At 39.0% G+C, this 27,401-nt stretch overlaps 4 protein-coding genes across 4 annotated transcripts in view; 1 reads left to right on the top strand and 3 right to left on the bottom strand.

The window, feature by feature from the left end:
• Positions 1 to 5,051, bottom strand: part of LOC138024145 (general transcription factor 3C polypeptide 3-like) — a 46,344-nt gene extending 41,293 nt beyond the window's left edge. The window contains exons 1-5 of the mRNA XM_068871254.1: positions 4,734 to 5,051; positions 3,906 to 4,316; positions 1,454 to 1,530; positions 1,000 to 1,117; positions 392 to 501 (exon numbers count right to left, since the gene is read on the bottom strand). Coding sequence (XP_068727355.1) covers positions 392 to 501; positions 1,000 to 1,117; positions 1,454 to 1,530; positions 3,906 to 4,316; positions 4,734 to 4,947 — 930 coding nt within the window. The 5' untranslated portion in view covers positions 4,948 to 5,051. The remainder of the gene's footprint in view (positions 1 to 391; positions 502 to 999; positions 1,118 to 1,453; positions 1,531 to 3,905; positions 4,317 to 4,733) is intronic.
• A 48-nt stretch (positions 5,052 to 5,099) lies between these two features.
• On the top strand, positions 5,100 to 11,147 carry LOC138024138 (probable splicing factor, arginine/serine-rich 6). Its single transcript, XM_068871244.1, has 4 exons — positions 5,100 to 5,569; positions 8,576 to 8,638; positions 9,494 to 9,610; positions 10,078 to 11,147. The coding sequence occupies exons 1-4, from the start codon at positions 5,184 to 5,186 to the stop codon at positions 10,256 to 10,258; spliced, it is 747 nt and encodes a 248-aa protein (XP_068727345.1). The 5' UTR covers positions 5,100 to 5,183; the 3' UTR covers positions 10,259 to 11,147.
• A 917-nt stretch (positions 11,148 to 12,064) lies between these two features.
• LOC138023070 (E3 ubiquitin-protein ligase TRIM71-like) lies at positions 12,065 to 15,951 on the bottom strand. Its single transcript, XM_068870101.1, has 4 exons — positions 15,477 to 15,951; positions 14,642 to 14,900; positions 12,579 to 13,333; positions 12,065 to 12,381 (listed from the first exon to the last, which is right to left on the bottom strand). Exons 1-4 carry the CDS (start codon positions 15,949 to 15,951, stop codon positions 12,065 to 12,067), a joined length of 1,806 nt encoding a protein of 601 aa, XP_068726202.1.
• A 4,801-nt stretch (positions 15,952 to 20,752) lies between these two features.
• Positions 20,753 to 26,516, bottom strand: LOC138023069 (coiled-coil domain-containing protein 152-like). The gene is made up of 8 exons (XM_068870100.1): positions 26,272 to 26,516; positions 24,433 to 24,538; positions 23,686 to 23,754; positions 23,544 to 23,608; positions 23,275 to 23,377; positions 22,023 to 22,150; positions 21,819 to 21,908; positions 20,753 to 21,079 (listed from the first exon to the last, which is right to left on the bottom strand). The coding sequence occupies exons 1-8, from the start codon at positions 26,341 to 26,343 to the stop codon at positions 20,957 to 20,959; spliced, it is 756 nt and encodes a 251-aa protein (XP_068726201.1). The 5' UTR covers positions 26,344 to 26,516; the 3' UTR covers positions 20,753 to 20,956.
• Positions 26,517 to 27,401: the final 885 nt, after the last annotated feature.

Below are 27,401 nucleotides of genomic sequence, written 5' to 3'. Positions count from 1 at the left end.
ATTTAACGCAAAAGGTTGGTAAATACCAACTGCTGGATTAGGATGGAGAGCGAGTGAGACAATGAAAACAATTCTGATATATACATGTATATGAGGTTAGCGACATGATTTTAAATATGGTGGTAAAACTACAGTGTGCAATTACGACACTGAACAAAAGGCTAACACATGGAATAGAGACCGAGAACAAAGGGCAGAAACTAGGTATTGATTACAGCCAAAAGAAAGAACACCAACATGAAACCCCAAATAGTGGCATATTTGTGAAGACGTCAAGGGTGAATGGCTTTTAGTCATAAGGAGTTCACTGTTCAACATGTACTAACTCTTTAGTTATTCCTGAAGGACCCAGAATGATCTTGGGAAAAGTTATCTTCTTAATTGTTGTTACCTGGCATGCTTTTTCATAATATTCCAGTGCTTTCTTAGAGTTGTCCATTTGATAGCAGAGGGCAGCACAATCCCACAGAACAGCAACATTAGCTGGCTCCAACTTTAGAGCTATGAACAAGTTCAACAGAAAATGGTTGAACTCAGAATAGATTAAAGTGAAGGGCTGGATGTACAAAACACTTTTCCTTTGCAGTAGTTTCAGTAAGTACTGACAGCTGGCAAAAAGCCTCAGAGTCGGCTACTTCACTCAGAGAAGTTGGCAATTTTTCCCTAAAATTTAATGAATTAAGACAGATTCTTTCAAACCTAGGATTAAAAATCAATTTGACAATGTACATGTAACAGTCAGTTACTCCACTCAAAGCAGCCGGTAATTTCAAATTTTGTTGCAACACCTACTTTGTATTCCTTTATAAAGCCATAACTGTCAGTGTTTACTTTCCATAAAGAGCTGTAGCAGGTCATAAATCAAAATTCAGGGGCAAAAAATGAAAGAAAAAAAAACTGTCACCCCTTTGAAGGTGGAAGGACAACAAGCTGTTGACAAATTTAGTTTGAATTTCAGAGTGAAACGCTTTATTAATTTAAAGATTAATGTACTGTTACCTTGATTATAACAAGTCATTGCTTGGTCATAATCATTCAGTTCAAGTGACATCATTGCAAGTTTTGCCCACTCATCTGCATCCCCAGACTTGCTCAGATAAGCAGCAATAAGGAAAAACTGGGAAAAAAGGTTTATTGTTAAAACTCAAAGCACCATACTTGAACAAAATTTAGGGGTTGAACAAAATTAATGGTTGGAACCAAAGAGTCATATAAAAACTTGATTAACTCATTGACTCCCAGGGGTTCCCCATTGACAAGTAAAATCGTCTGGCGTTAGACAATTTTGATTTTTCTTTGTCTAATATACAGTAAATTATCATAATCTGAAACAAACTAAGGAAAATCAAAGGCAAACCACAACATAATACAAGTACAACTGTATGAAAATAATGAGGGCTGCAAAGGTGATTGCTATGTTTCAGCGAGTGACAAATGATACGTCACAGAATACCTGAAGAGCCTTTGCTTTATCTTCCTGCTCCTCAAACATCATTCCCAAGGTCTGAAATGGCTCGGAACAATTTGGAACTAAAGGAATAATAACATTTACATGTATGTAGCCCTTATCCATTACTGTGCTAAGTGCTTTACGATAGCTAAAAAAAGTAATAAAATACACATGAAGTTGAAAATGCTGAAGATGGCAAAACTACTATTTACAATGACGAACTCATTTTAAATTAATTTACCATACAAAAATGAAAAATAATTACAAGTCGTATGCTGTTTGGAAAGATACGTCTTCAGTTTAGATTTTAAATTGTTTATATTGCTGCTGTTAGGAATGTCTAACATTTGGTAGTTCATTCCATAGTCTAGGTGCCATTATAGAAAAGGCCTTTAACCAATATGTTATAATCTCATAGTCCTCAAGTTGAAATCACCACTTATCAGAAGCAGAACAGAGGCCATGCCTTCTGGGTCCAAGGCAACAAAACAATCTTTTTAATATTTTATACGACATTAAATTCATCTTACAAAAATAAGTGAAATAAATTAAATTCATTTTAAAATAAGTAAGGATTTTATGCTCTTTATTTATGATACCATCAACATTTACATTTACACATTTTGAGACACTTGATATTGTTAAGCCTCCAGACCAGTGGGACAATAATTTGGTAAACTTGATAGGCAACTTCAAGTTGGCTTTCAAGGAGTTCTTGCAGCTCAATCAACAAAGGATGCCACCAGCATTATAGAGATAAAAGCTTTCAATCCTACCTAGGAGTTTGGGCCTGGTAATTGTTCAAAAGCAGATTAACGCTAATCCCAGATTAAAAACTAACTGAGGAGTTTATTTCTCTACTCCCAAATGCTGTTGAACGCTGATATTCGACAAAAATTTACATCAGCAGAAGTCAATCGTATACCCCATTCACACCAACAAGACATGTTTAATTAAACTTGGTTTAGCAAAATAAAAATAAGTCACAGAAAAGTGTAGGACTGGCTTTTCCATGAGATTCAGGTTTGTTTCAACACATGCTTTGACCAGTGCTAAATTCATAGTCGACAAAAGTCATTAAACATGATTTAAAAAGAAAACACTTTGAAACCGTGTTTAACTAAACATGTTTAAAACATGTTTAAGGTTTGGTGTGAATGGGGCATTAGAAAATAAAAATAAGCAGAGGAAACTTTCACCAAAAAGTTGAAAACATGAAACAAATGTTCACGCTAATCCTGGATTAAGTTAACCGCCTTTCGAACAACCAGGCCCTGATGGCTCAAACCAGTTTCAACAATTCTGAATGTCTTGTAAGAAGGAATTAAACTCTATACAAGTCCCCTGTTTCACTTTACCCATTGACACCTCAAACGCCATAAGATGTCCCCATTTGATGAGTAAAATTCTCTGTCGTTAGACAAAGTAAAATCTACTGGTATTAGACAGAGTAAAATCTCTTGAGTCTCACTCCCAGCAGTCACTGGGTAAACAGCATGTTCACTGGCTTAGTAAACTTTAGACCATGCACACGCAAACTCTTTCTTACAGTGACAAATTTTCATGTAAATGGCTTAAGACAAAATTAGCCAAAGAGGTATTTGAATGCAATTTTAAACTTCTGTACAATGTGCTTCATTGTACGAACAAGACAACTATGTTGAATTTTGATCATGGATGAGAATCACATATTGGCGTAATCAACAGTTTATTTACAGGTAGATTTAACAACCTGAATGCCATTTGAAATCAACCCTTTCAAGGCCTTAATTCAGTTATGCCAAAGTGTAAATTTACAGATGGTTCCACCGCTGATTTATTGAGCTTTTTAACAGGGCAAAGTACACTTTTGGTGTCCATGTCCCCTCAATAGAGGTGTCTGCTGAATAGCTTGTTTGTCATTAATAACCTTTTCCCTGCTGAGATTAAAGAATTTAATTTACCGGTAATAAGACAGTGTTTGTTAAATGAAGGGTATCCAATGAAGTTGGGGTCCACTTAACAAAGGTTCACCATATGCATATGTAGGCTTGTAGTGTGGGTGTTCTCCATGTGTCCCTCTTATGACTTTTTATTATTATTATTATTATTATTATTATTATTATTATTATTATTAGTCTTTGATAATAATGATGATGATGATGATGATGAAGATGATGATTATTATTTATTTTTATTTTTTTTTTCTTTTTACCATTGTTGTTCAAATTATGGTAAGAGTGTAAGTGTAGTAGTGTTATCTTGTAATTGTTATTTACTGAGTTGTAATTAGTAGTCTATTTTGTTTTTGATATTGTAATTAATAGTGTGATTTGTATTTTAGTAATTCATAATCGTTGTATGTGTTTAAGTGTAACAAAATAATAAAAAGTTTTAAATTACAAAAAAAAAAAAGGTTCACCGTATTACAATAACTTACAAAATTAATGTACTTTGAACAAAGGTATTGACTCACCCTGTCTGATCAACTCCATACAAACTGCTTTGGCTTCTTCAATTTCTCCCCTAGCCCATAGTATATTAGCACGGCCCATGGTTTGTTTTAACTTTGGTGGTAACTCAAACCGTTTGCGTCTCTTCGACTTGGTACGCCGCCTCTGAGTAGCTGGGATTTCTTGCATGAATTCATCAACACCTGTTCCCCCGTGCTTCTGAGCACTTTTTGCACCAGACCCTCGCAACAAGAGATCAGTCATTCTAATCGAAGGTTGGGACGTCTGTGCTGAATGTGAGTCACCAGGGTCCATGCTTGTGTCTTCAGTGGGCAGGGTCACCTGATCAATACTCTCTTGTGAAGAGGTATTTGTGACTGGCATTTCTGAGAGTGCATCAAAAACTGTATCTGGCACCAGAAAAGTGACCATGTCTGTACAAGAAAAATAATATAAGAAATCAAAATGATATTATTTTGTATTAAAATTATGAACTTACATCTGTCTGGTTGCACATTTCCAAGGCCAACCTTGTTCACTAATGGACCTCCTATAGTCAAGCAACTAGTTACTATTTAGTTAGTCCAACTTGTGATTTTGAAGATCAATGAGTTTATGTTATGTTGCAGAAAGCCTAGCAACAAATACCAAAAGCAGAAAGGCTAACTTCCAGTTATTTTAGCACCTATTTACATCTATTTTAACAATGAAACAAATGATAATAATGATATTGACAAAGATGATGATGATGATGATGATGATGATGATGATAATAATGATGATGATGATGATTGTGATGAACATAGGCATTGATAATTTGTAGATTAAATTCATGCACTTAAGCCTACCACCTGTGGTTCGTAGTTCTTCACTAACATCATCTTGTGCCTCTTGCGTGGCAAAGTCCCAATCTTGCTCGACCTCGTTGTCACCATCTTGCATCTCAACTTCATTTTCATCATCTTGCTCTTTATCAGCTGTCACTCCACCACTTTCAATCCACTCAGTAAAGCTTATCTCACCACGGACATACTTCATGAGAACACTAATCTGTTCATCCTCCATCTTGTTGTGATTTGAGAGACGAAACAGAAAAAATTACAAATTAAGTGCAAGAAACGAAGAGGTCAACGAAAAAGAAGTCCGCGTCCGCCATCTTTGGCCTGGATGCTAAGCATATCCGGGAATCTTGGTTAGAATCCCAGGGCCTTGTGGGATACTTTACGGAACGTGCACGCTTTTCTTCGTTCTTAATTTCCGCGTTTTGTCTACAAGTATATGTACCTGCATCTTGCTGCCAAATGTCGAGAGTTTACGTGGGGAATCTGGGCAATAACGGCTCTAGAAGAGAGTTAGAACGTGAATTTGAACGATTTGGTCCTTTGCGCGACGTTTGGGTGGCCAGAAATCCGCCTGGATTTGCATTCGTTTTGTTCGAGGACTCGCGTGATGCAGAAGACGCTTGCCACGAAATGGACGGAAGATACGTTTGTGGGGAGAAAGTTCGCGTAGAAATGGCTCGGGGGGCAACGCGAGGTGGAAGAGGACAAAAGCACGGAATATCGGAGAAGTGTTATGAATGCGGAAGAGTCGGACATTATGCCCGGCAGTGCACTCGAAGGCCAGGCGGAGGCCGTGATCGTGATCGTGATCGCGACCGGGACCGAAGAAGACGCTCTCGAAGCCGGTAAGTCGGCCTTATGCATGCTATTATCTTTGTATGAGCTTATTTTCGTTAAGGGTTTGGTCTGTGATACATTTTACTAGTCGTTAAATCGTCAGCAGGGAGAACCGTTTGGTGTTTCACGATCTTGTTAGAAAATCGAGAAATACCATGATTTGAATTGTGGTCGAGATTAACTTCTGGGTTGGTTTTAATTTATCTAGCCATTTTAAGTAGCTAACAAATTTTACCCTCAAAAGAAACGACATAGTTCTGTTTGGGATCTATAAGTAACTAAAAATTGCTGGAGGAATTTCACATTCGTTGGTTTCAACTACAGTTCATGTAAAAGTTAACGGTTTCTGGATATAAAGACCAACGTTCATTTGCAAAACTCTGTGTATGCAAATGTATTTTTGCACCTGTCTTTTCAAAGTGGTTGCTTAGAAACAAGTGAGACAGCTGTTTTAGCTCATTGTTAGTGTAAATGATGTGTTGTGGGAGTTTTATTTTAAGTTGGAAATCTTATTGACTTCAGGGGTAGTTTGGTAAATATGGCAGTTCACAATGAAAAAATACAAATTCTGTATCTGACCTTTCTACAAATTTTAAACAAATTTTTAGAAAAATGAAAGACCAACCATGGCTTTTATCCTTATACATGTAGAAGGTGTTCTATCCCAAATATAGACAAGAATTTGTTGAAGTGAAAGCCAAGAAATGCATGCAGGAGGGTTTTCCAAAGATCTTTAAAGGACTGGACTTCTAAAAATTTCCCTTCAATCCAGAGTTGCTCACTGCTTCTTATTTTCTGTGCATTGTTTGAAAATGCACATGATGATATGAATTAACCACCATTTCATCAAATTCATGAAAGTTGGGGCAGAACATTGAAAAATTGAAACCATGGTATACATGCAAGAGAACCTTACCGTCAGTACAGTGATTTCCATTCACCGGTTTATGTCACTGTGGTGCTTAAGAAATCTAACACTGGGAAAATAATGAAATCAAAACAGCAGGAGTTTGTTTGAATCTTGGTAATTTTGGACTAACCCTTACCCTCCTAAGAGAGATATTTACATACTTTACTCGGTCTGATGCTAGACAATTTCAGAAGTGGAAGGGTTGACAATATTCCACTCAAAAAACTATGCCCCTTTGGATTTTAAATTCATACCACAATTAGTTGGCTGAATGGAAAGCACTTTTTTCATGCACAGTAATTTGCAATAAAGATAATGCTTATGTTGAGGAAAACTCTATTGAGACTAATAACGCAGAGTTTTTTTCCATGTATTAGGGAGTAATAAAATTGCGTCAGTTGTCAGTCAACTGGCATCGCCCACGCATCCGGAGGTGATTCTACCCACCCTGTGTGTCTGTGCTCTACTCTCCCCTGCTGCTTCTACGAGCGACATGCTTTCAACCATCCTCTGCAACTGCGAGCATTAGCTTTTTGCTTCTCTATCCACGAGCGTACAGGGTTAAGCAATTCACTTCCCTAGCGTTATCGATTTCTGCACACTACACAACGACTCTTCTGGTACTTGTGTCAGTGAGTAAGTACCACAGTAGCTTTTGTGTGATTCATGCATTTAATCTGCAGGGCATCCAAAATACCATTATATACCATCCCACAAAGTTGCCTTTACTAAGTGATAAAGGTGCACTTCCCAAGAGCAATTCTTTCTATTTGTAATTTGTTTGTCACTACAACTGTAAGTCGTTCTTATTAATTTTTTGGTTTGCTTTACTTCACTATGTTCTTAAAATACACCTGCATTTTTATTTAATACCATGGCACCTCTTAATGTCAGGGTTGGTTTTCTTTTAACTATCTCAGCTATCATGCACAACACTATTTTACAAAGGGAAAAAAACGGAGCCTTGATAAAGATATGTTGACAAAATCCTTACAGAGTGGAGAATATCTCGTAATCTTCAGTCCACTTAGAGTAACCATAACAGTCATGTCAGTAACATAACCCTTACGGAAAGTTGCCTGTTTTGTGACAAGAGCATGCTGAATCACAGATGTAATTGTAAATACATGTATGTAATAAACAAATGACATAAGCCCCAATAAAAGTTTAGTGGGCACTGGCTCATAAAAGTAATAAAGTGATTATTTTGTACTATACTAGCTTTATTTCGGCACTCAAGGATCTTTGTGCTTAAATTAGCTCTGTGGTCCATGTTGCTCAAAGTGCAAACCGGTTTAAATACACTGTACCATGATAGCATTTATATCACTTAATTAACCAACTGCTAAAAGTAAATGACATCTACAGATGTACAGTGTTGCAAAAACACAAACATAAAACAAGAAGTCTTGAACACAACTTTAAGATGTAAAAATTAATGCAAAGTTAATTTTTACTACATGTATGACTTTTGCATTATTCAGTGGGTGTAAAAATAATAATGATCAAATTTTAATGATACAATCAATCATGATCTATTCTTTCTTTTGCTACTCTTACAGAAAAGACTGTTACCCAGGAATTTTAAAAAATTTACTGAAACTTTTGAGTGTATGATAACATTCCATAATTTCAAAAATTGAAAATTTCTTTTGATCTGTTGTTGAGTCTCGAGTCTACATATATGATTATTGTAAAGTTAAATTACAGTAGTAGTTGTTTCTTTTGATGACTTGCAAATTTGATCAGTGAGATAAATATAAAAAAATGACTTGTCTGACATTTTTTTTTTAAAGACTGTCCAGATTGTAAGAAATAATGAAAGGCAAAATTATTTTGAGTTTAAGTTTTATTGATAGTTTTTTTTTTTTTTTGATTTGGTACTTCACTATCCAAAGTTACAGCACACAGTACAGTAACAAGTGAAGTGTTTCTATTGATTAGTAAAAGTAATCTTAATGTCACTGCAAAATGTGTATTGTAAGTATCTTGGCACCATCAAAGAATGGTCCTTTTGTTTAGTTTTTGAGAGGTGCACTGTTTGTTTTTTTTTCTGTGCTTTGCTATTGCTGTTGTTGATCTGGGCTGTTTTAACTCTTTTCAGATCACGCTCACGTTCTCCAAGAAGAAGACGGAGCCGCAGCAAAAGCAAGAGTCAGTCACCAAGGTCTGGTTAATCTCCTGACTCACTCTAGCCGTAATAATTTACTATTACAGTCTACAGTCTCTCCCTCACCAAGGCTACATGGAAAGCCACCTAAATTTAGAACAAAAAAGTATTTCTCTAATTGGAATGAGGAGAGCTTTTCTTTCTATCAATTTATTTTTGTTCTTCATATTACTATGCTCTGAGCAACAAAGTTGCTTTTCCAACCACAATGTCTTGATTTGCTCATTGCATCAAACATTTAAAACTTCTGCTTCCAAATCCCCTCACAATGGTCAATTAATCCCTATCAACTCATTAAAGTTTGATACCAACATTTACCATCAATCAGAACCTGCATTATTAAGTACCATAAAGTTGTAACTTTTTTTTATCATCCAACTGTATAAGTTATTGGACGGAAAATGATTACCAATATTCCACAATATTGTACAGTTAGTTATTGTACACTTTGATATTGTACAGTAGAGAACTTGTTTGACTAGTTTAGGTGCTGACATTTGCCCTGCATTTGTCACACAAATCTGTCACACATCATCAGTTTACAAATCACTTCAAGTTGATAAAAATTTAGCGCAAAAAAGTTGAATAGTAAATAGCTTATTGCTGTAGATGTTTTGGTATGTAGTATAGCTGAGTACATGTATTTCTACTCGTTGCTTGTATTTTGATTCGCCCTAGCAGGCTTCTCAAAATACTGCACAACTCCTTAAAATACGCAGCGATGCTACTCACCAAAACATCTAGTATGATTACATTAAACCTTGCAATAATATTGTCATGTAATAAACAGTGCCTAGCATTCTGTCACTCTCTTGTTATCCTAATGATGCATTATTTGGCACTGGTGTGTAGGAGACGTTCAAGGTCAAATGAAGACAAAGGATCCAGGTCACGTTCTAAATCCCACAGTAAGAGTAAGAGTCGTTCACGTAGCCACAGTGGAAGCAGGGAAAGACCTAACAAAGAAAGGTAAGTCATGGAGTGACTTGACAAGACTATGAAACAAGTTACAGTACCACTCAAAAGTAAGTTACCAGGTCACATCAATTTTAACTGTGGTATTAGGTACATGTGTGTTGGCATTCTTTTCTGGGCAACAAACTGGCATTGAGAGTGTCAAGTGGGAACAAGAGTTCCACAAAAGAGGACTTGTGGGGGTTGATAGTAGAATGCTTGTGCAATGTATGTCTTGAAATCTGTCTCTCCAGTATGGGTGGGATTAATCTAGACGCGTCGCTAGGAAAAGGTTTATCAACTGTGTGTTGCTTGATCTTGTAAAAGAAGAAAGGTTTATTGTTGTTGATGGTGAATGAGGGAAGAAGCTGGTCAACTGAGGAAGACACACCCTCTGGTACCTGATAGATAAATCAAATTAGTTAGTCCTCTTTGTCCCCAGTGGGACATAAGGCCAGAATTAATGCACTCTTTATTTTCAGAAGTGCAAGTCCAGACAAGAACCAAGAGAATGACAATGATAAGCCTCAAACTAAGGAAGAGCCAACTGCCATGGAAGAGAGTACTGATCAGGCTCGTGAAGGGGAAACAAAGTCACGCAGTCCTTCTCCTGCCCCAGTTGATGAAGAAAATCAGGCCAATATCGATGGTGCTGCTGAATAAAATGCATTTCATTCAGCTGACCCAGTTGATAATGGTCATATTATTATTAATAATATAGATTTCAGACTTTGATATACTTTTGAAGAGCACTTGCTTGTCTTAACTGAGCATTTGTTCTGTAAATTCATCCATAGCAACATTTTGGCCTTTGGTCCAATCGCATACATTAGGAATCTGTACATAACTTTGTAGTAGTTTTCTGTCGGTCTCTGCCTGCAAAAGGAATTGTTTACATTAACTTGATTGTAACTTAATAGCCCACTTTCGAGGTATGAAAATTCAGTCCTAAACAAAAGGCATCTCAAGGCTCTGGAATACACTCTTACAAATCCTTATATTTATTCCCTAGAGCTTAGAGATGATGTCTTTTGTTTCGGTCTGAATTTTAATATATCAAAATTGGTCTATTCCCAAGTATCTTATTTAAATAGTTAATTATTGGCAACCCAAGGGATTTCTTCATTTTGTTTATTGTGAGGGGCAAAGCCCAGGAGATTTAGGATCTTGTGGAATTTACTTATTCAATGAGAAAGTTTTTAGTGTGGCTCATTTTCAGCTCACTGTTTGCAGTTAGCACAAGTTGTGCTAAATGTTTTGTAGTGTGGGTAAATTGTTGATACTTTATGCAAAGCCACGAAGAATGTATTTTAGAGTAAAATACATGGTATTTGGTAGAGAATATCATTGGCTGATATATTTTATACTTTGGGTGGCAAACCCACCCCTCTCGTTTTTGTAGCTATGGATGTTAGCTTAATAATTATTATTTTCCTTCGTGAATCTTGCAGTGATTTGTGTCTGTTTTGTAATTGTGTCTGAGGAAGTAGCTGTTGTATTTATGGCTAATATCTGATTGACATAAAATACAGCATTATCAAATTTTACAGCATCAACAGGACTTTCAATAAGGATACTGGCTGACTTACATAACTAAAGAGCTAATCTTATTACGGACTTAATTCACACATTGATGATAATGTACTGATACAGTACGGAGTGAGAGCCCGTACAACGCATGCGCACACAGTAGACACTGCTCCCTCGTTCAGTCGCTCGCCTGACATTTGTGATTGTAGTAACATCGAGTTAAGAAGGCCTGCACTCAAGCTCGTGTTCCATTTTCATCAGTAGCCTTTTGTTGGTAATGGAGATCTTTTGAGAATAAACGACAGAAAATTTGGGCATACCCAATGAAGCGAGGTTTTGAATGGGAAAACGAAAAATACACGCTACTTGAGTAAATTCTTTAAATTGATTTGAGTATGCAATGCGCCTTCCACGAGCCAAATCCAAAGTTCTCTTCGGTTACACTAACATAGTCCCGCTATTATACATCAAATGGATTTTCAAAGAATATTGAACTTCTGGAGCGTTCCCATTTCAACCAATTTTCGTTATCTCAAGACGACAAAAAACACCCTCAGTTCTTGGTCGCAAACCAAGTATTCTCCATTTCTCCAAAGACATTTTTTTAGTTTGCAGAGTATGAAGGCTAAAACGACCATGGTGATCACGTGATACTGCTTTTTCAAATCTGGATGTAGCAATCTTCGAAAAGTACTGCTTTTACGTATGCCAGATACGCGCTTTTATTGTGCCTTCACGAGAAGCTTTTCAAAGGCCAGATATCTTTTCAATTCCAGACAGATCTGTGCAAAGATATCTGTAGTTTCTCACGTAACCGTGAATATGAACACTGAGCACGTGTATTAAAGTGTATTATGGGGAATTCGAAAATAGAGAATGGATAATGACTTATCCACTGGATACTGAAGTTATAAGGCCTTTGAACAAAATGGGCCGGGTCTAAAACACTTTAATTTGATTTGAAGAATCCGATATAATGATTCTTCCTATTCTATCGACTGCAACTCCAAGAGGATTACACAGACTGTCTCTTGCACACTCTGCTATAAGATGGCCGTCATCAGCTGCAAAGATCAGCGAACAATTTCTTATGCTGTCCACCATTACAATGTTGTCGTTCAAGTCAAGTGCAATAGCTTCCGCGGCAAATAAGCTATTACGTTCTTCAAGAGGAAGGTTGATCTTTCGAAGGAGATTGCCATCCTTGTTCAGCACTCTGAATCCAACATCCTTGGCAAGCGAGACTATAATTTCACCTAGAATTACAAACGGAAATAAAAATTGTTAAAAATATTCGGCATGAGTGTTTTATTTTGGTTCCTTTTTTAATGCTATTTAATTTCATACGTTCTGAAGTTTTTCCTCTGTGTTCACTTTGCCCCTACCCCTGTTTGTTCCCGTTACTCATATTTCATTTGTTGCACAAAACACCTAGGCACCAAAATGGCCTCACCTCTGTTGTTCGTAGCAATACCGTGGAGTCTTCCCTGAAGACCATCATTTTCGTCTAAACACCCTGCCTTGAAATGCGTCAAGTACTCTCCAGAACTGTCAAACGCATAGATTACGCTTCTTTCACAATCAGCAACATAGACACTGCCATCATTGCTCGTAACCACATGACTGAACTTGCCACAGGTTTCCGCATCAATTGGAGTATTCAGCTTTTTTAAGAATTCCCCCTTTGAATTAAATACTTGAACTGAAGTTCCGTTGAAGTCACAAACAAACATCTCTCCGTCTTCGCTCACAGCAACACTTTGAGGACCATTTTGAAATTCTCCCTTGTTCTTTCCTTTCTTTCCAAAACCAAAATGAAATTCACCTGAAGCAGCAAACACTTGAACTCGAAAATTTTCTGTGTCGCACACAATGATTCTGTTGTCTTTGTCCACGGTTATTCCCCTTGCACCCTTAAGCTGCCCCGGTTCCTCTCCGGGACTTCCTATTATCAACTGCGGTTCGTTCATATCTTTGTAGTCGCGGGTCTCACGAGGAACAATCACGGCGAAGGGACTTCCCTTCATCGGGAAACCTCGGATGGTAACTTGAATTAGATGAGGGCCTGGTACCGACGGAGTGTAGCCAATGCTGTGTTTACCGGTACTTTGAATGGTGACATCGGCAACGATCACGGTTTCATCCGGGGCTTGAATCTGCACAATCACATCACTCGTTTCACAGATGATGGGACGTCCTTTTCTGTCTCTGCCAAAAAACATTTGATGTGGCTTCAGCTGTATATCAGTTTAAAACCTTAACAAATTCTAATATTCTAGCTCAAGTAAAGCAAGTAAATTACCAAATTTCAAGCTCTAAGGTGATGTTACACGAGCCGATTTTTAACAGAGCATTAAAAGCAAGGTAAATACACTATAACACCAAACCCGGTGTGACCATCACGTCGCATGCGCACAACCATTTCACCTAGTTCATTAGCGATTTGAAACACTGATTTACACGAGACGATTTTTAACGCAACATTGCTCGCAACGTTTGAGCACAGGCTCCTGCCAGACAAATTTTCGGCGACAAATATGGCGGACACTGTTGACGTGACTTATTTCGGTTCTCCGTTGTGCATATCTGGGACGATGTTGCGTTGAAAGTCAACGGCGGGGGTGTTACTCGCGCCAACTCGAACAAAATTCGGGCAACAATGTTGCAGGTTTTTGAAAGCGATTGATAAAACCTGCAACACATGATGTTGCTGCAAAATAATGTTGTGTCAAATATCGTCGTGTGCGCCATGTTGCACAAGACAACAATATTGCAACAATGTTGCGTTAAAAATCCGCTCGTCTAACATAACCTTTAACGGCAACGCGAGCATGCAACACTGAACCGTTCATTTCGTACCTTTACTTTTAAACTGTACGTACCAATCCCGTTATTTACAATGTGAACAAGATGGACTAATCGCAAAATTCCTATGTTACCGCTAAGTTATAGTCTGAAAAGGATGTTTGCAAACAAATGTATTCGGTATGAAGTGGGTTGATCAAATGATGTAAACGGACCGCCGCTATTGACTACAGAATGCACCCTTAAGGCTGGTTTTCACTAGCGACGGAGTCGGAGTCAAAGTCGTAGTCGGAGTCGTAAGAGCGCTTATGACCAAGTGAAAATCAAAGATCGGAGTCGTAAGCGGAGTCATAAGCTCGACGGAATCGGAGTCGGCAGAATCAGAACGTTCCCATTTTCTTCCGACTCCGCTTATGACTCCGTCGCTTATGATCCAGTGAAAACTAGATTGTCGGAGTCGGAAGCAGAAGCGGAAGAACCAACCAATCATAATGCTTGGAATTGAGCATTGTGATTGGTTTATTCTTCCGCTTCTGCTTCCGACTCCGACAACGCAGTTTTCACTGGATCATAAGCGACGGAGTCATAAGCGGAATCGGTGTTCTGCTTCCGACTCTGACAGTTTGATTTTCACTAGATCGTATCGCTCTGCGCTTCTGATTACGACTCCGACTCCGACTCCGTCGCTAGTGAAAAACACCCTTTACAAACCTAGTGACGATTGTGAAATAAGCCGGTTGATTAAGACGAGCCTCTCGTAAGCCGCGCCCTTCAGCTTTAGTCGTCGAGTAGTGAGCATAGTTATCGTCTATGCAGCCAAATGAGTCAATCATCTCCTGCAGCATCTTTTCATCAGCAGAGAAACTAATTGCATGATCTTCTCTGGGATGCAGTTCGTAATTTTGATTCACCAGCGATTCAAGTCGTTTGGACATAATATCTTTGGCGGAGAGCAAGTACACTGGGTCGCCTACAGAAATCATGATAAACAAAATTTAAGTAAGAGCAATAGTAGCCGAGTGTGAATTTTGATACAAAGGTAAACTTCTAAGTTCACTAGCAAAAAAGCCAGTCATTCTCTTTGCTTTTGTAAAGCAGGACAGTTACTGCACAGTATTCCTTCCCGGTCAAGAACTGAATGGCATCCAAGTATACAACTTTCTCTATTCCTGTTCTCTACATAGCCTAATCTCGCTTAATTAAGGACGGTGCCTACTAATTCAAAGGTACTTTTGCGCAGTTTATTGAAAAGTAGATCTTAACAATTGTTATTGAAATCCAACAAGAAATTTGGGGATAATCACGCATTTTTGGAAGATAATTAATCAACAACATTTGCAAAAGGCTTAAAAATACAAAGGGTGTCAAGCAGAACATCTTGGCATCAGAATCGTCCGAATTTTAAACCAACCATGGACAAAAATAGAAAAAATAGGAAGTTTGCCATGAAAAAATAGAGGGAAATAGATAGGAATTAAAAATAATACGAGAAACCGTCAGAGAATGTATCAACTTGTTACCCTGCAATCGCTGGGATTTACATTACCTTCTTCAAGAACCCTTTTAACAAAGTTGCACGACACTCGCAGGGTATCTCTTGAGGCCTTCAGTTTCCGCTTCTGCATTTCTAAAGATGTCTTTCGGTTTATCCGAACCAATTCCACAGCAGACTTGAGCTCGCTTCTTCGCATTTCCAACGCCTTTATCTTTGCGTTGAAAGAATCATCGATGTCCCTTAAGACATTGTCAGCCTTTAGGTTAATTCTAGCGAACATCCAGTCTATTACGGGAATCGCGTTTTCCACTTTGATACAGACGCTTTTTGTGTGGTCCAATAGTACTGAAAGGTTTGGTGTCAGTTTCGAATACACTTCCTGTAGGAATTTAGTATCATGCCGCTTGTGATCTGATAGTGCACAGTTCCGACAAATGCTCTTGTTGCATGTGTTGCAAAATAAAGCTAGCCTCTCTTTCAAATGAACTATGCAGAAACATGGACGGTTCAGCTCTTTGAGCGACATGGTCTTCAGGTGCTCTGCAAAATGGCCGTTTAAAAGAAGAGACAAATTAAAGTTAACGTAAATTTATTTTCATTTATCTATTGTAAAATTCATTCAGCATTAACTCATGATTAAAAACAATGCTAAAAGCTAAATTGACGGACTGTACTGATTGACTCACAGATGGCTGACTGACTTCAGTGCTAACTATTTAAGTGACGGACAAAGGGATTCACTGCCTAAATGACTTAGGCAGATCGATTCATTATATAACAGATTTAAAGAATGACTAGTGAACGAAATGCCTGCCTGATTCGGTAATTGACTGGCGGACCAACTTATTCAATGACTGAAATAATGACTGAAAGTGACTGACTCACTGACTGACATTCCCAACGACCGACCAGTCAGTCGTCTTGACTGACTGGCTGACCTTGACTTACTGACTGTCACTAAAAGATCATAAAATGACAGACTGAGTAACTGGTGGTCTCTGAATGACGATATTCTTTTGGATGAAATAAAGACAGCTCACCTAGATCAAGTAGCACATGTAGTTTTGTATCCCTTGCTCTCCTGTGAGCTTCCTCGTGCAGCCCACAAAGGTATAATGAACATTCTCTGCAGCGAACGTTAGCTAGTGACTCCTCGCTGTCATCGCAAATGTCACACCTGATGGTTTTTCCTTCTTGAATTAGTAAAAAATCTAACATCGAGACGAGAAGAGAGTTTGCCGGTAGCGTCCTTGCAGAAGCGCGACTATCAAGCTCTGTCTCCAACTGACAGGTGGGGCACTTTAGGGTTTTGTCTTTCAGAGGTCGGTTGCGAACCAAAGACTCAACACATTGACAACAGAAAGTGTGAAGACAGGGAAGTATCCGAGGATCAACGAATAGGTTCTGGCAAATTTGACAGGTCAAGGTCCTTTTGATGTTGGAGACAACATCGGTCTGCTCTAAATTATCCATTATTGTCTTTTCCTCCTCACGATTCAAGTTGCATTAATCAGACGAGATAACCAAGTGATCGAGACCAATTAGTTGCAGCTTTGAGTAGTTTCGGGCATCTTTTGTCTTCCCGTTATCAAATTAGATTTAGACTAATAAACATCAAACTCCTTGGTTTAGCATCCTCATTTCAAACTGCTAAGTACAAACACTTGTATCCAAACACAATGAGCTTGAGATCTTTCTACAAACAAATTGATTTGTCCGACCTCAGAATATAAGTTTCCAAATCATCAAACAACTACCTGCCCAATTGTTTCACTGATCTCCACGAAAAATTAAACCAACGATGCTCTACACCACAGCGCACCTAATCCTTGAACGTCGTAAACTTTAAAATGATTACCCTGCTTTCAGTTCCAAGTTTAGCATCCACCACTCACTCTAAAAGTTTTTATTCAAAGGCAAACAAAGCTAATAAGCACAAACTGAAAATGAGAGATTTAGTTTCCAAAACAACCAAAACAATGAAAAACGCGGTTTTGTAGTTAGTGATTATGTTGTCACCCATGGGATTTCCTCGGCCTTACAAGGGTCACTTGAAAGCACAGAAGACGCCAACAGTTGGTCAAGTACACAAAGGAAAGGCTCTTCGGGAAAATTTATAAACTGTAGGTGCAGGACGAAGGGAAGAAAAAGCAACCCCAGCATCCATTCTTGTAAAATTGTGCGATTGTCCTTCCTTAAATCCACTTGAAAGTTCTTCTTTATATTTGAATCATCCCGGCTCTTTTATACTTTATTTATTTATTTATTTGTTTATTAGCCAAATTACTAATTCGTACTGTTCGATAAATCAATATTCAGGAATGGCTACGAGGCTTTATGGTCAAATTTCACGGTTCACTTTTGTTTTCTTTGTCTCACAAGTCTCAAGGGAGATTTCTAAACAACAGGGGCCGGTTGGTCGAAGCATGGTTAGCGCCAACCGGCGTTAAATACCATGGAAACCTATAGGTTCTGATACCTACAATTGTAGCTCTTACCAGGCTTCGAGCAACCGGCCCATTCAAATTTAACCATAAGGTCTCGTAGCCATCTGTGAATATTGCTATATCGAACGTGGTCTATTACTTACTCCTATACACTACACAAGTGGTTGAATAAACCTTCTCTTTAGTTCAGAACGGATGCTCAACGACTAGGGAAAAAGGAATTTATCGACGCACGCTTTAAATCGTCAAAAAGCGCTTGAAAAGAACGCACAAGACCACTACAAGCAACGCATCAATCGCTCCTACATTACTTTACAAACGAAAACGAAGGTTTTTTAGTTAAACAGCTCATTTATATCTTCCAATTAATAACTGAGGTGCCTGGTACGACAAAAGTTAAAATCTTTTCCTCTTCGGCGTTTCTAAAACGAGGGTAAGGGTAAAGCCCTGGCCAAACGAAACGCAAGTCATCGCAAGTCGACGCAAGTTCTCACTTGCGAAGACTTGCGTTCACTTGCGATAGGGTGGCCAAACGAGACGCAAGTTGAGCGCAAGTCCTTTGCAAAAGTAGCAGAATTTTTGTTTTTTGTTCTTTTTCCTAGGCTCAGGCTCTGAAGAGCTGCTACTTTAACTGAAACTCCTGCTAATACTTGCACCGATACATGGTCTCATGTAATGTTTTTCACTTTTCTTATGTTTTTATAAATTCCTATAATTGTTTACTTTTAGCTCTTCGGGGCTTAAGTTTTCCGAATTTTGCTCCACGACAGAAGCAATCTTGTCAAAATGAAAGCGCGAAAGGCGCGAAATAGTTTGAGATTCCTGCTCAAACAGCGGCATCAGATTGGCTAAAAGGTTTCCAAAAAAGTTCGAATGTTCGTTTCGTTGAGTGGCTAAACGAGACGCAAGTTGGGCAGACTTGCGTCCAAAATTTGAACATGTTCAAATCAAACGCAAGTCGTCGCAAGTCTTCGCAAGTGAATGCAAGTGGATGGCCAAACGGTATGCAAGTCAGCGCAAGTTACAACACTTGCGTCGACTTGCGATGACTTGCGTTTCGTTTGGCCAGGGCTTAAGACCAAGGGTCAGGGTAAGGGTAAGGATTCGACTACAAGACGTATCCTAAACATGCATAAAGGCTAACCTTAGGCCTCATTAGGCCTAAACAAAAGTTTAAGGTTAGCTTTTATACATTTTTAGGATACTTTCTGTATTCGTATCCTTGCCCTTACCCTCACCCTTGGTCTTACCCTTACCCTCGTTTTAGAAACGCCGTTTCCTCTTTGCATGGCAAAGTTTGGCTTTGATGATAGTGCAAGCCAAAGTAAAGGCCATAAAGCAGGTTTTCGACCAAGGCTCAGACTTGCGCAGGATAGAAAGCGACAAAGATCGAACGTGGCGTTATAAAACTAGGGCCTTCCACAGGAATAAGGAGGATGATAAAACTGTCTGTGTCAAGTCATATGTAGGAGTTGGGAAGGGGTAAAAAAATTACACCATTGTAACGTATGGCTTGGTTCGGTTGGCCTTTTTTGTGTTTGGTGAAAAGAGCACAAATTTGAAGGAAAAGAAAGTGGATTTCCAGAAACTACACATTGGTATACAAAGATATCGTGGCTTGTCTTTCATATACCGGATCCGGAATAATTAACGTCCATAAAACAAAACAAAAAAAACAGAGCAAACATAACAATACCTAATAAACAAGGCCTAATCAGAATAACAATGGCTATTTTGTCTTCCGCCATTTTGGTCCGGTATATGAAAGTCTACCGACATCGTCGATGCCACGAATTGATGATGGAGATTAAGAAACGAAGACGGTTTCAGCAACGAAAAAGTCGCTAAAAATATAGCTGCGTTATCATAAGTATTCCTTGAGACCTCGAGTATTGGAAGATACGTGGAGTATTTTGTCATTTATTGCATAAAATTATCTAAATACGGTAAAACCTTCAGGGTTAGGATTAGGGTTAGGGTAATTGTACAATTACTGAACGTTTTATACCTTGTTTAAAAAAAAATTGAAACAATAGAAAAAGACACATCAAGTAACTACCCGAGTATTCCGTATTGCTCACGTTATATCACGGTATGAGCGGACGATCCTATATCTGGTTTGGTACGAAGAGCCGGTGAAAGACCCTCCCGCTGTTGTATGCCCTGGTTGTCGTCAAAACCTTAAATTTAGTTATTCGCGAAATGTACTAAAATGCGTGCGTGCCACACGTGCAGCACGATTCACTTTTCCTTAATTAAACCAATGATATTATTGTTTTTATGTCATTGTCGGCAGACTTCTTCGTTTCTTAAACTCCGTCAGTGCTAAAAAAGACCGTCAGCGGCTACCAAAACAAAGACTTTATTTTTCCAGTTGTTTGTAGAACTGACCAAGAAAAGGCTGTTTGTAAGGAGATACAGTATCTTGCATATAAAGTGAGTGGGCTGAGTCAAATGATGTGAATTGACCACCGCTATTGACTAGAGAATACACCCATGCAAACCTAGTAACGATTGTGAAATAAGCCGGTTGATTAAGACAAGCCTCTCGTAAGCCTCGCCCCTCACCTATAGTCGTCTAGTAGTGAGCATAGTTATCGTCTATGCATCCTAATGATACTATGTACTTATTGACTGAGTGGGAGGGCCGGACGGGAAAATATTTGGCCCGAGGTCATGGCGTAGCCGTGCGCAGCGAGGTCCGTGGCCCTGCTCGCGCCATCGCGCACGGCCCTCACACGGGGATTTTCTCAATAGTTTTGCAATGAAAGCGCGCGCGGGGCCGTACGGGTCATATGATAATTATTGTTATTTACCACCCAATTATACACGCGAGTGTGGTTAACAACTACACTAAATTTAATTTTATTTGCCCACGCTTAAATGTTAAAAACGAACTTCGAAAAACTCGCAAGACCATTACAAGCAACGCATCCGTCGTTACTTCATTACTTTTTTAATGAAGGTTAGTTTAATTAAAAGTTGATACAATATCTGTTATGGCGGAAAACAAAGCGTTTTCCTGAACAAATGTATATCTTTGAATACCTAAATAGGTGCTTGGCACCACAATGTTCACAAAGGTTAAAACCTCTTCCTCTTTGCAGCAGACATCTGTTGCAGTGAAAGCTTTCTTTCAAGTTCAGACACCTTACTTTTGAGAGCAGCGATTTCCTTTTGTGCCTCAGCTTTGGCAAATTGTAGTTTCTGAATAAAAGAAAACAAGACATTTAACATAATCAAATCTGTGCAATGATAATGATGGTTCTGGATACTTTAATATATGCATCCTCAGGCTTATCCTTGTTGCCTTTGTAGTAATTACAACGATGTGACATTTATTTTTTACAGTGGAATAACGAGCTTAAAAAACTGTTTTCAATAGTTCTTCAGACTACTTCTGGGAGGCAAAATTCAACTCCACAGTTCGCAACAATCATGCATGCCTTTAAGCGGAACAAGCCACGTCCGAGCTATGACTAGCAAGTTAACTTCTCTACTCCTTTTGCTTTCGCTTTGTTTAATGCATATTACAAATCAGCCGGAAAGAGCATCTTGGCGTACTATTTTCCATATGACGTAAAACTTCGACTATTGGCTCATAGTCGGAGTTTTTTAGCCAATCAAAAAGCTAGAAATGCAGTAGTCGGAGCTGAAAATTTACTAAACTAAAATAGATGTTTTACGTCTAGCGGATCGATCCGTATCTCCGGCCGGTGAGGGTTTCAGCTTAGGGACTTGGGATGCGGCTCGTCCGCTAGATGCACATGATCCACCCGACGTAGAAGGGCTAATCTATGTACTACTGACGTAACTTAACTGATTGGGATCATGAGACCAGCCTTATTCGAGAAGACGAAATCATCTTTCTTTTCAACTATTTTAAGTTCAGCCGCAGAGACGGTGAGGATGGAACTCGAGCAATTCCAGTTTTGATTTAACTTACCTTCCTGAATATGTCATTATTGACGTTAGAAGCCTGTCCACTCTGTGTCCTCACACAGTTCCTTTGAAGTTTCTGCAGTTTTGCGTCATACTAAAAGTTGAAGTCATTCAGATTACAATGGATTAAAATTGATCATTAGCTCCCTGGTAGCTGAATTTCACCGTAGAAAAAAATCCCTTTGGTTGTGTTTTTTCATCATCTCACCTCTAATTGAAGTTTGACTATTTCAGTGTGATTAGCACGGTTGACTTCAGTTAACTGTTTCTGAAGCTGTTGAACTTCATCTGCACTTTCCTTTAACGACTTTTTCAGTGTATCAATCTCGCCTCTGCCTGAGACACAAAGCAACAACAGCAGCATCAACCACAACACTGAGCAACAACATGCAACAATTATGCATGAGTTTACTTGTACATTCCAGGCTCCCCTCGAATCTAGCATAGCATGGACATAGGTTGCGCATGGGAATCCGAATAGACTCAGTTAGTTCAGCTTTCATGGTGAAAATAAAGTTAAACATTACTGCCAAGAGATTTGAGGTCCGTTTCTCTTATTTCTTTTCACATTATTTCTTGGATCATTTCTCCGGTATTGAATAAATGTTAAATATCAGTTTTTTTAATGTTGTAGTTCAAGTCGGTTAAAACCCTTCTATTCATTCTCGTCACCAGAGCCTCGAGTTGACCCTTCCCCTCCCTCAGTCAAAAGAAGAGCTCTGGGGTCGAGATTGCCCTTCTATTATAACACTCTACCAGATGCTGAGAATCCATCTCAGGTTAAATGATTTTTTAAGAGTTCACTTCTACGTGACAAAGCGAATTCGCCGCCTACCTGACAAAAAGGAAGACGAAGAAGAACCCGTGTTTGAATTGTAATCAGTTCTTACTTTCGACTATAGCTCGCGCACTTCAAAATCCACCGAAGTGGAGGTGGCTAGTGGTGGATATTTACCGAGCCGCGAAGAGACTAGCCAACACTAGCCACCGACACTGAGGTAAATAGTTGTTTTAGTATATACTAAAACAGTGAGATGATGTAGCACAAAAAGGTGATTTTAATTCATTTATTTCTGCAAAGATTACAATTTTTTCGGGCGCAAATTCCACGCGAATTGCTTGGAGGTGAATAGCAATGGATATCCGGAGTTTGAGTAGCCAATCAGCGCGCGCCTTCAACGCTATCCACTGTTTTAGTATATACTACATATATTTATTTCATTCATCAAGTCCTTTCACGGGAACAAATGGGCCCAACAGGTTGATCCGCTGCCAACTGGGTGTCTTCGTGTCTCAATTGGTGAAGCATTGCACCGCATCGCGACGGTCATGGGTCATGGGTCATGGGTTCGAATTCCATTGAAGCCACCTGAATTTTTCAGGTGTCTATAAAAAAGAAAAGTGTTTAAATTGTCCAGTTATAAGTGCGGAGATCACTTCTGCCTTTCGTCAGTTCTTACTTTGTTGAAGGGTTTCCTTTTTCACTCTCAAGACCTCTTCTTTGTGGACTTGGTCAGCTGTTTCGAGATTCTTTAGCGCTTCAGAAATTTGCTTTTTGTGTTCCTTAAATGAATAGAAAACAAAGGAAGTAAAGTATTTGTATAGAACCCTTGGTATGACACAGTCAAATTAGATTCATCGGTCACTCAAGCTGGCCATATATCGCCATAGTTCTAAAAAGGAGAAGCACTTATGCTAATTTTAATTATGCAAAAAAAACATGGATTACCTCCTCAATCTTGCTTGATTTGTCCTTCATTCCTGCGATTTGTTTTCTCAGTTCTTCATTTTGGTCTGAAAGCATGTCGGAAAAAGAACGTTGAGCCATACTCATCAACTGCTTGTCAGTCTTTGAGGATAAGACTTTTTACCTTCGTAATCACAGCGTTTTGAAATAACTTCTTGTAACTTGTCTACCATGTCTTTAAATCTTCCAGCTTCTTTATAATCAAGAGAGAACAAATAGAGCACATCCTTTCATGAAATAGAACATTATAGTGGCTCTAAGTAAATCAACAAGAAACTAATCGGATGAGATTAAATATCTTCATTAGGGTAGATGCCATCAGTCTACATTTGATGCCTCACACTCAACCAGACTAAGGACAGACCTCCTCACCGGAGAAGTCCCCTGCAACATATGTATGCTCTACTCCATTATCGAAATAACCGCTTTACAGGTACAGTTGATCCACCAAAGAGGCGGCAGAAATTCCACTCACTGGAAATTTGAGTTTTTAGTGTTAAAATTCTAAAAGAAAAGCATTTTGATCGTTCTCAATGGAAACAAGTTTTAATTGCACTGGTCCACGGTCCTTGAGAACTTTTAATTTCGCAGGTATCATAATCTTAGGGCGCTTTCCATTTGTTAGAACTGGCCGGCAAGAGCCGTCAGTTTGTAAAGAAAATGCCGCAACAACTTGAAGGAACACTTGTATGATAATCCCTCGCATTCTTCCGGAGGAGTATATATCATCCTTCAAGTGTGTTTACTTGAAGGCATTAGGGTTAGTCCTTCCAAATCCCCGGTCTGGCTGGTCAGTTTTGCATGTCAGATGGCCGGCAAGCGCCCTTAAATTTGAAAACATATTCATTCTTTGCAGTGTCATTAGTCTAACCTTCACGCGCAATCTTCTCAGCCTCCTCACTCGATTGTACCTTCTTCATAAGAGAGCGAATTTCCATTTGCAAACAGTTGTTCTCGTGAACAGAATCCCTCAGGGTCTAGTTCAAAATTTCAGGTCAAAGTAAAAGCCTTCATTAGTATGACTTCAATAAATAAAGACTGCGAGGAGTATCAGGAAAGGAAAGGAAAGGAACTTTGTTAGTGTCTAGTCTTCTAGCGCTGGAACACTAATTAATTGGGGACACTGTAAACTGAAATCAACAAATCAACGCAAATTAAATCAAATGTTGGTTTTTGAAGAGAGGGGAAAACCAATAGTCCATTTTACAGTTGTGTGCTTAGTTACCTGGCCTGTGAATGAAAGTGAGGCTGGAGTTGACCTCGTTTTGATAGAAACCTCACTGCCTTTCTTATGTAAATTCTTACTAATTAGCATGACAACAACATCATTAAAATACATTGTAAGAAAAGGAGGGAGGTCTGTATCATAACAAGGTCAACACCAGCCTCACTTTCATTTAAAGGCCAGGTAACTAAGCACACCACTGTAAATAGGTCTATTGAGCTAAGGAACATCGAAAAGTTTGAGTCGATGTTTCACTGTCTTGTTTCTACTACAATGAATCTCTTTACTCGAATTTTCGAATTTTCCACATTCAAGTGATCTGAGAAGACCGTCAGCGTCTTTTAGCGATAATTAAAACGGAAGTCGGCCAAAGTAAAGGCTACCTTCAGCCTCCTGTTTACTTTGTCAACTGGAACAAAATGGAGGCTTCCCATTTCGGTCCTCGTTTTTCGTCTGTCCTCCTTCTCCTTTTTATTCAATTTTTATTCACCAAGGTATGTCCACACCTTGCAGTACAAGTTGGACGAAAAATCGTAAGTTAGAAGTTAGATGTTTTGGCGTGTGGTTTCGGGGTGTTATAATGCGCCGATCAAATCGAAACTTCACCATCCCTCCCCGGGCCAAGCCCGGGCATTTGACTATCGTCTGTGCCCGGAAAGTGAGGAATTTGACCTTTGCCCGGGGGCGGTGGGGAAAATTGAACCGGAAATGTCAGATTTTATATTTTTCGGGCGCCGAAGTCGCTAACGATTTTAAAACACGTGTTCGGACGAGATAGAAGAGTTTGAAGGAAGAGATATAGCATTTGTGAGCGATTGTCAAACAAAAAAGATCTTCAAAAGTTGTCTTCAAAGGAATTTTGGCTGCGTAATTCGTCTTTGTCACACTATAGAGTGAATACAATATGGTACCTTTTCACAGCCTCCATTTCATTGTTAAAGCTCTGAAAGCTGTACGTTTCTGTTAGAGGTAATCAACCGACACTGAACAATTAAAAAAAAAATGCAGTCGTAAACGCTCTAGGCTCTACTGTTGATAAGAATACAGTTCCCTCGTTAAAGAACCTTTGCCGTGTCTCGGAGTTAGAGCAGCTTATACTTGCTTATTGACATTGTCCGACTTAATTAATTCAATTTTCAAGTCACTTTTAATAGTTTCAATATTAAAGTTGTTTTTTTCAGTAGCTCAAGTCTGGCAAAAACGGCATCATCATATAAAGGGTATGACAGACAAATCCGAAGATAGGGTAAGGCATTTGAACACCATTTTGGCCCGAGGGGGTGGGAATTTGAATGATTTAATCTCCAAAAATCAAATGCTCCCCCCCCCCCCCCCGGATGGGGTAGGGGGTCGATGTTGAAGTTTCGAGTTGATAGGCGCATAAAGCTGTATTTTTTCGAGTCAAAATACAGAAAAACTCTGATAAATATTCCGCTATACTACACCCAAAAACCTCTCACAAAATTTCCTCATTTAGAAGCTTACCTTTTGCCATAGCGTGAATTCCTGAATTAGATGATCCAAATCAATTCGCTTCACTTTTCCGTTCGTTGCCATTGACAAACAAAATAAGCCCAATAAAAGCTAAAAACTTACAAATTAACGTCGATTTGAAAGGAAAGTAGTTCTCCTCGTGGCGTCTATGGTTTCAATTCTCCGCCGTAAACCGGCTTATAATCCTCTAAATTACGACGGTTTCAACGAGCAGTTTATGTTACATGAAAATTGCTGAAAAGACTAGTTGCTTGTAAAATTCCGTTGAAACAAAAATAAGAAAACTCGCAAGGTAACTCGCTGACTAACTCGCTACTGTTCACATTAAATTTGGCGGGAAAATACGCGGGTTGCACACCTTGTGAATTTACCGTTGGGGGGTCAGGTGAGGTTTACGTCTTCAGTTCTTTCAAGGTTAGGATTCGTTAGGGGGATGCTTCTGACTTCTCGAAAAATCGTGCCTTTGAAAGTGGTACCAATTTCATAGGCTGCAACGCGGGTATGTTCCTCTGCCAATTTGAAATGAAAGTCTGTCTTTTTTACGTAGTTTGGAGCGACTGAGAGATGCTTCGTTTTAGGGGAGAACTTCGGCTAGGACCGATGATGGCTACGATAACATTACCTGTAGATGTAGATATAAAATTGAAACTGATTTATTCTTTAGGTGCTCGCGTCCTCCACTTTAACCCCCAAATTAGTCATTTGACGTCGTTGCCAGGGAGAGAACGGCTTGTAAATTTACCAAAATGCAAAACGCACGTGCAGGGCGTGCAGAGCTTTAGTTTTTGCTATTAAATTAAATCTCATGGGTTTTGTTTTTGCGTTCTCAGAGTCGCCGTCGTCGTTCTTGCCTTAATCAAGCTCCCTTGTACCAGAGGACTGCTATTTGCTGTCGTTTTGCCGTTTCTGTTTTATTTTCCGTTTCATCTGGCCTTGAAATCAAACGGAAATGACACAGACAAACTAAAGGAAAGGGAAGTCCAATATCAGTATAGCCACCAAACTGCTATACAATGTGGCCTTTTTTCTTCGCTTGGTCACTCAGAAAATTTCCAATATTGGTACGTACTCGATAATTCAATTTCTAACTGTGAGACTTGCATAGTAAAACGCCAAAGTGA

The sequence above is a fragment of the Montipora capricornis genome, chromosome 11 (genome assembly GCF_036669925.1).
Source record: "Montipora capricornis isolate CH-2021 chromosome 11, ASM3666992v2, whole genome shotgun sequence".
In the NCBI taxonomy this organism is placed as follows: Eukaryota; Metazoa; Cnidaria; class Anthozoa; order Scleractinia; family Acroporidae; genus Montipora; species Montipora capricornis.
The sequence above is the reverse complement of the archived record's forward strand: the minus strand, read 5'-3'. Positions and strand labels throughout refer to the sequence as shown.

Coding starts and splice junctions, on each gene's coding strand:
- LOC138023069 (XM_068870100.1), bottom strand. CDS start 26,343: ATGGCAACGAACGGAAAAGTGAAGCGAATTGATTTGGATCATCTAATT. Junction 22,151..23,274: donor AAAGGAAACCCTTCAACAAA/GTAAGAACTGAC, acceptor TTTGTGTCTCAG/GCAGAGGCGAGATTGATACA. Junction 21,080..21,818: donor ATAATGACATATTCAGGAAG/GTAAGTTAAATC, acceptor TCTTTTATTCAG/AAACTACAATTTGCCAAAGC.
- LOC138023070 (XM_068870101.1), bottom strand. CDS start 15,951: ATGTCGCTCAAAGAGCTGAACCGTCCATGTTTCTGCATAGTTCATTTG. Junction 14,901..15,476: donor TAAAAGGGTTCTTGAAGAAG/GTAATGTAAATC, acceptor TGATTTCTGTAG/GCGACCCAGTGTACTTGCTC. Junction 12,382..12,578: donor TATTGCTACGAACAACAGAG/GTGAGGCCATTT, acceptor TTGTAATTCTAG/GTGAAATTATAGTCTCGCTT.
- LOC138024138 (XM_068871244.1), top strand. CDS start 5,184: ATGTCGAGAGTTTACGTGGGGAATCTGGGCAATAACGGCTCTAGAAGA. Junction 5,570..8,575: donor AGAAGACGCTCTCGAAGCCG/GTAAGTCGGCCT, acceptor AACTCTTTTCAG/ATCACGCTCACGTTCTCCAA. Junction 9,611..10,077: donor GAAAGACCTAACAAAGAAAG/GTAAGTCATGGA, acceptor CTTTATTTTCAG/AAGTGCAAGTCCAGACAAGA.